The 8,221-nt window shown below is 41.8% G+C and overlaps 1 protein-coding gene across 1 annotated transcript; it reads right to left on the bottom strand.

Moving 5' to 3' along the window:
- Window positions 1-411: 411 nt before the first annotated feature.
- LOC108328269 (syntaxin-related protein KNOLLE) lies at window positions 412-1,746 on the bottom strand. Its single transcript, XM_017562103.2, has 2 exons — window positions 1,118-1,746; window positions 412-1,028 (listed from the first exon to the last, which is right to left on the bottom strand). The coding sequence occupies exons 1-2, from the start codon at window positions 1,642-1,644 to the stop codon at window positions 602-604; spliced, it is 954 nt and encodes a 317-aa protein (XP_017417592.1). The 5' UTR covers window positions 1,645-1,746; the 3' UTR covers window positions 412-601.
- Window positions 1,747-8,221: the final 6,475 nt, after the last annotated feature.

Here is an 8,221-nt window from a genome sequence, read left to right as displayed (position 1 = left end):
TATAAATATTATCGATCTAAATAGAATTATGAAAAACATATTTTTCATTATTTTCTGAACAAGTCTCAAATTTTACAATTAGGATATTATACTAATTATTTATTAGAATAAAATAAAAGACTTTTAATGTTGTGGAAGCACTTCATTTTCTTATCTTTGTTGTTCATTTCAAAAAGTTTAGAAATGTGTTAAGATTTGGACACACTACTGTTAAGATTTGGACCACTCTTTTGAAGATTTTTCACATTCATGTTTCTTGAATTCTGTTAATAAACCACTATATTGGTTATGTACAAATTCTCTGAAATAAGACCCCATATATATATATACCCATATTTATGCTCTTTTGTAAATTTTGTTTTCCTTAGTACTCTATGTATGATTCATCTTGTATTTTTGGCTAATGTTGGATAATTAAAGATGCAGTTTACTATTAAATTGTATAAATAGTAACCTTAACTTCTGCCAAAAATACAAGATGAATCATACATAGAGTACTAAGGAAAACAAAATTTACAAAAGAGCATAAATATGGGACTGATGAATCAAGAAGAATCATTCAAACCCGAATCCCTCCATAAAATGCCATAACCAAAAACACTCAAGAACCGCTTAAACTGGTGGCAACAGGAATAACAATAACCAGAATAAGAATGAGCAGCAATATGATCCCAATACACAACCACTTCCTGCTATTCTTCTGGTAATGCTTTGCAGTGTGGAGATTCTTGGTCCCATCCTTAACATAGTGCGAAGCGTGCAACACATGATGCTCAATGTCATCCATTTTCTCACCCTGTGCCTCAACCATCACAGCCATGTCCAGAAACACCTGATGCAGCTCCAGCAAACTCTTCTCCACTTCCTTAGCAGCATCATGTCTATCCTGAATCTCCACCACAGTTTCCAGAACCTTCCCTCTCCCATGCTCCTGAATCGCCTTCCCTAAAATCTCTTCCTCATTACCATTTGCAATGATCTTCTCAATCACCTCCTCATCTGGGTACTCCCCAGTCACTGTGAAGTACCTAATAGATAAAGCATTCAAGAACATGAGGGTAAAAAACAAACATGAATGAATATAGATATAGAAATAGAAAGTGTGTAGATTATTTACCTTCTCCCCACAGTATCCTTGTATTCACTCATCATCCTCTGCCTCAACCCCTGGAACTCCATCATCAGCTCCTTCAGCTTCTTCCTCAGTCCATTGGTGACAGCGATCCGGGTACGGTAGATGGCCGGCGTGCCGTCCTTGAGACCGGAGAGCCTCCGGTTGGCGGCGTTGGCCCTGTCCATCTCCTCGAGCTGGGTCCGAATCGCCCTGGCCTTCTTTAGGACTGCAACAATGTTGGCGTTGATCCTGCTCCTTAGTGCTTTGAGCTCCTCAGCCTTATGCAGAGACTTGCTCTCCTCGTTGGCCTGCTGCAAGCTGCCGAGGATGTCTCTGAGGGACCCCATTTCAGTCTTCACCTTCTCAGCTTCTTCCAAGAAGATTCCCATGTCAGTGTCCAAGAGGGTTATGGAAGAGGTGAGTTCCACATCGGGAGGAACAGCCATACCCGCTTCCAAATCAACGTCTTTCATCGCAACTTTCTTTAGATCCACGTAGCTGGTGAAGGACTTGGTCATTAGATCGTTCATTTTGGGATCAGAAATTGATTTTGATATGTGCAAGCAAAACGAGAGTAAAAGAGAATGAGTGAAGACGATAATAGAAAGGATGTTGATGAACCGTAGGAGGAAAGTTCGTGGAGTTTTATGAGTTGTGAAAGGGTAACGGATAGTTTTTTTTTTTTTTCGGAAAGTAGCCGTTGGAAGTTTTCACTACCACAAGCCTCAACGGCTATTTTTCGAATTTTCGATTATTCAGCGAGTTAATAATATTAAATTACTTTTTGAATTGAATTGTATTTTGTTTAGGTTAGACAAGCATGGGTTAAATGAGCTTTAACAGTCAACTACATAAAGATTGAATCTCCTAAGAGAAAAAGTTGAGCTGAAAAGAATGATATAATAGGAGGACTAGTAATATAGTAGATTGATAAAAAATAAAAATAAAAAGAGGATAGATTCTAATTCTATTTCGGGGGAGTTTTTTGGTAAGTGAATAATTTAATCTTTGAAAAAAAAAATTCTAATTTATTTTCTAAATTAAATATGTAAAAAATTAAATAATTTATTCTTTGAAAAAATAAAATATCTAATTTAGTTTCTAAATAAAATATATAACAATTGGTCATTAAAAATATACTTTTATGATAAAATAATTTTAAAAAATTAGAAAACGAATATAATTGAAGAACTTTTTTATCTACTAACTAAAATAAATATTTCGCTTCTTAGTGACAAAAGTGAGAACGTGTAGTATTTTTAAAAAACGAAATGAGTTATTTGCCGTTTTTATTCATTAGAATTTATCTAGTTCATATTAGTAAATAAAGATTAATTTCTGTTTTATTAGTAATTAAATGTCAGTTTCAGTTTTTAATTTTGTACTTAAATATTATGGTCAAATATTGACCTATTATTTAGGGATATAGTGCAGAGTCTGTTTAGAAAACTGTCCACGTGCAGAAACGTGCAGAGTTGGTTTTCTTTTGTTAGAGAGTTTGTTTTCTTTGCTGTTGTAAGGCTATAAAGCCTATCATCTGTTATTTGAATTAATAAGAGAGTGTTTTTCACCCAAAAGCAGAGAGTACTTACGTGTTTACAGTTCATTCAATATTTGTCTTTAGCAAGTAAGATTCGTCATTGCTCTTCAAGTAAAAGATTTCGTCTCCATGTGTATACTTTTTAGGTTTAATCATTCACTTAGTCCCTATTTTCGCATGGAATCTCAATTTGGTCCCTTTCTTTCTGAAAATATCAATTGGGTCCCAATTTTATGAAAATTGCAACAAATCGATCCTTTCCGTTAAATACTGTCAAACGGCGTTACGGTGTGTTTGACGTGGCACGCTGCGTTGGACGTTTTATCTGACGTGGTTGAACAGAGCAGGAGCAGTGGGGCACGTGGATATTGAATATCAAATAAGTAAAAAGAAAAGAATTGTTTTATAAGTAAAAAGCACGTGGATATCGAATTAGGGATTCTTCTGTCTCAGTGCTTCTAGGGTTGGGTTCGTCCAAAGTTGGTTTCATTTCAGAAAATTGGGGGGCATGGGGGGCATGGGGGACCACAACACACTCACACAGAAAATTATCACTTTAAACATGGGGGGCATGGGGGGACCACAACATTGCAATAAAAAATGGAACACAATCCGACCAACGGGACCACAACATTGCAATCAAAAATAAAACACAATACATAGACGGGGACCACCACCCAACATCGCAAGATAAAGGTTTCTAACAAAACCAAACTTTTACTGACCTGGCCACTCCTGATTGCAACTGAAGAAGGTCCCACAACTCCGATGAGGACGACGACAACTGCACACTCTCTGAAGGTCAACCTCGATTCAACCCTAAATACCCAAATTGATACCCCAATTTTCTGAAATGAAACCAACTTTGGACGAACCCAACCCTAGAAGCACTGAGACAGAAGAATCCCTAATTCGATATCCACGTGCTTTTTACTTATAAAACAATTCTTTTCTTTTTACTTATTTGATATTCAATATCCACGTGCCCCACTGCTCCTGCTCTGTTCAACCACGTTAGATAAAACGTCCAACGCAGCGTGCCACGTCAAACACACCGTAACGCCTGTCAACACTCAATTTCGTCCGGATTGACTAAATAATTTTGTTTTATTGTATTCTCCTCATAAAAAGAAAAATTGAAAAAAAAATGTATATAAAAAAAAAAGTAAAAATAAAATAAAAAAAAAAGATGAAAACGTTCGTCCAAACAGTGACCGTTCGGTTCTCCCCACTGTTGCTGAAACCGTTCGTCCTTCCCCACTGTTACTGTGGCCGCTCGTCCAAACAGTGACCGTTCGTCCTTCCCTATTGTTGCTGAAACCGTTCGTCCTTCCCCACTGTTACTGTGGCCGCTCGTCCAAACAGTGACCGTTCGTCCTTCCCCATTGTTGCTGTGACCGTTCGTCCTCACCCACTGTTTCTGCGACCGTTCGCCCAGAAGCGACTGCTTGAACGTTCGGTCTTTCACTATTCGGCCAATCGGCAATGTGTTAATTTAGCACGTTCGTCCTCTGTTTCGAGCTGCTCGTCCTCGCCTTTACGCGAACGTTCGTCCTCTGTTTCGAACTGCTCGTCCTCGCCTTTGTGCGAACGTTCGTCCTAATCTTAAAGCGTTCGTCCTGCTCTTCTGCCACTCGTCCATAAGTGACTATTCAACCGTTCGGCCATTCATGCCATTTGGACGTTCGGCATTTCTAATGTTCAACCGTTCGGTCATCCTGGGCCTCAAGTGTTAAAGACGTTCGGTCATGCCAAGAGTCAACCGCTCGTCCTCATACGTTCGGCCATTTAGTATCATTAACGTTCGGCAATTCTCATCCTCAAGCGTTCACTATTCGGCCGTTCGGCCATGTGTTAATTTAGGACGTTCGTCCTCAGTTTCAACCGTTCGACCTCAACTTAACCGTTCGGCCAGTATTCAAGCTTGCGAGCGTTCGTCCTCTTTGATCAAGCGTTCGTCCTCTGACGTTCGTCTCCTACCCTGCATGCAACCGTTCGTCCATTCTCAGTGACGATCACTACCTCATCTACCGCTCGTCCTGCTCTTCTGCCGCTCGTCCGCAGGTGACTATTCAATCGTTCGGCCTTTCATGTGTGGCCCCCAGGTGTTTAAGCGTTTGCATTAATGAACGTTCGCTCTTTGTCTGGACGTCCGGTCTTGGACATGTGTGTTTTTAACGCTCGCTCTTGGTTCTGTATTACTGATTGTGAGCGTTCGGTTTGATTCAGACTGTGAGCGCTCGTTTATTTTGTGAACGGTCGTTTGTTTGCGTTATTGACCGAGCGTCCATAAAGTTGGTGGCTACATTTTAAATTTGGTCTAAGCTTTCCACCAAGGGTTCCCATCTCCAGCATCACCATCCAGCATGCACAGAAGAGGAAGCAACCACACGCACAGGGTGTCCACCGTATGAAGAAGAAGACAAGATTGAGGGGCCCTCACCCTATTTTCTCACGGCCAAAAAACTGTAGCTCAGCATGCAAAGAAAAGAGGATCACGGGAAGAATTCTGAACAGATTGGGAGGCTCACGGGTTCTGAGATTTGGCTATAAAAGAAAGCAAGCAGCAGAGGGAAAAGGGGGCGGGGGAAAACATCTTTTTTGGGCTTTTGATCACTCCACAGATTCAGAGAATCCTTCTATTTTCCAGTGCTTCCTTTTCACTCATCAAAATCCAGCTCAAACTTCCAGTTCGACCTCACTCTGTTCCTAAAGGAACCATCCCATAGAACCCCTCACCATCGTCCTTTCCCTCATCATTCCGCAACAACATCTTCATCCCTTCAAAAGGGACCTCACGGCCAACGTCCATCATCTTAACACCTGCGATCACAAAAAGTAAAGGAAAAGGGGAGGTCAATCCAAAAGAGGAGGAGGCACATCACTTGAAGAACTGGGGAAGGAACTCGTTGAAAAAAAAAGAAAGCCAGAGAGAGAGGAGGAGACCATCGGAAAGGAGCCTCAAGAGGTAAGTGATGCCTTACACCAGGTTTTAGTGAATTGGTTATTTTTGCCCTCGAGATGTCTCTGTTGCGTATGTCTATGTTATGTGGTTACTAAGTCTGCATGTGTTAAGTATGTCTCTGTTGTGTGGTTACTATGTTTGCATGTGTTATGTTAGCATGTGTTGCTTTTGAATAGATGTTGTTGTAAATATCTTTACGTGTATATTACTACCGAACCATCCTCACATCCAACCATCTTGACATCCACGGCCATTGTTAACACTTCACGGCCTCCAACACACCATCTTCCACCTCTCGGCTCACCACTCCCGACATGTTCCATTACATTCATCTCTTCCATCTCAAACACCATCTCCAGCATCATCAACACGCCCACTGATCCCTTCCCTCTTTCCCTCACGACCATTTTACTATTCATTCATCATCCACCTCTGACTAGGTCCTTTGCCTCTCACGACGATCCCTTCATGGCACCACTGACCCCTCTCTGATCATTTTCATCCTTATATCACCATCAACACCAACTCCTTGTACACGACCAACATCATCATCTTCAAACCTGTCTTCCTCACGGGTCCGCCACCAAAGCCATCCTCATCTCCATTCCAACATCCCTTTCTTCCTCATTTTCAACCCCAACATCCCAAACCCCATGCCACGATCAACCTTATCCCACAGCCTAACACCCATATTCACCAGTGCCACAACCAGGGCCTTTGCCCCTCACGACCATCATCACTCGTACACGGCCAAACACCCACTGCCATAGCCATCTCCAACACATTATTTCCACTCCAGCCATCACTATGTTCCTGAAACCTATCCCATAGAACCCATCATCATTGGTCCTTTTCCTCTCCATTCAACATCAACATCTTCATCCTTATACCACCTCAGGACCAACTCTCATTCCATCTCCCAACCCGTGACCAATCAACCACACCTCACGGCCACCACCCAATCTTCAATCTTCATCCATTTCCAACAACCCAAATACAGAGATAAAAGATTGGACAGTCATCTTCACACACCAGTGACGGTGGTCGGGAGTTGCAACGGCGGAAGTTAGCGTCGAACACGGGAGACAGCACCGGCGGAAGTTAGCGTCGAACACGGGAGACACCGGTGGCGGCTAGACTTGGTCGTAGTGGTTCTTCTCTCCCACACGCAGAGATGAGTATGGGGAGGAGCTAGACACCGCGGCCAGCGATAGTCTCGGTGGTAAGTTGGATCGCCGGTGACGCCTTGGATTGAGGGGGAGTTCGTCGCAGTGGCTGGACCGGTTTGAAGGCGGCAGCTGGTAGCGGAGAGTGGCAGAGGTACGGTGGCCGTGTCAGAGTGCGCCTCCTGAGCGCATGGAATAAGAAATGCCGAGGCGCGTGGTGGTGTTACAGGTAAAGATGTGGCCGGCGACTTTCTCAGTTGGCCGCGACGACGCACGGCGGGTTGGTCTCGGATTACGGCTGCCATGGATGATGAAGAAAAGCCACTCTCCCGCTCCCAGCCTTTCATAGAAGGATGACCCTAGTGGTTGCCTTGGTCAACAAACACCAAATGCCATCACAAGACTTCATTCACACTCCCCTTTCATTTGGGCTTAAGCGCACTCTAAAAAAAAAGAGAATTGGACATGAGCACACTATTTCAGAATACACCTCCGTTTTCGATTCCACACCGGGGCTGAAGCCCATTCCGTTTTTGCAAACAATAAAAAAGGGAGGTTTGGACATTGGGCTCATTTTATTTCTGGCACCTCCAACTTTGCTGCTGCACCTCTATAGAGCCTAATTTTGCTCCGCGCGCAACTCTGGTTCTTATATCTGCACCCATATTCTTGTTTAGTTGTTATCTTGCTTTATTTTTGTACTTTTGTTTCTTTCTTTTTTTTTTTTTTTTTTATTATTTATTTGGTTATTAGTTTTTTCTGTATATAGCCCCTTGTAAGATAACTCCTACCCTCTGTTTTAGTGGATTTGCTCGTTTCGTTTTATATCAAAAGAAAATAAAAAATAATAAAAAGATATGTAAAACTTTAAAAAACATTTAATGTAATAAATCTCGGTATGAGTACTCGTGCGATCGTATGCATCAGCCTAGTACTTATTGCCCAAATATAAAATAAATAAAAAGCCGTGTGAGTGCTCGTGCGATCGTACGCATCAGCCTAGTACTCATTACGCAAAACAAAAGAAATAAAAAGCCGTGTGAGTGCTCGTGCGATCGTACGCATCAGCCTAGTACTCATTACGCAAAACAATAAAAGGAAAAAAGCCGTGTGAGTGCTCGTGCGATCGTACGCATCAGCCTAGTACTCATTACGCAAAAAAAAATATATGTTTCAAAGGTTTAGGCACATGTGTGATCGCACGCATCGTCCTTGTGCTAAAAACCTTTTCTCTTTTCTAAAATTAAAAAATCCAAAAAAATATAAAAATCCTCAAAAACTAAAAAACTTCTACTTTTCAAGCTCAAACAATATTGCCTTACAGAACTACGTGATCCTTGATTCTCCATCAAAAGTGGAGATACGTAGGAGCAAGGCCAGTCCTTGTCAGGTTCATTTTCCCAAAAATCCAAAATCAATTTCTTCAAGCAAATTTC

The sequence above is a fragment of the Vigna angularis genome, chromosome 10, assembly GCF_016808095.1.
Source record: "Vigna angularis cultivar LongXiaoDou No.4 chromosome 10, ASM1680809v1, whole genome shotgun sequence".
NCBI classification, from domain to species: domain Eukaryota; kingdom Viridiplantae; phylum Streptophyta; class Magnoliopsida; order Fabales; family Fabaceae; genus Vigna; species Vigna angularis.
This window is presented reverse-complemented; position numbering and strand designations above follow the sequence as displayed.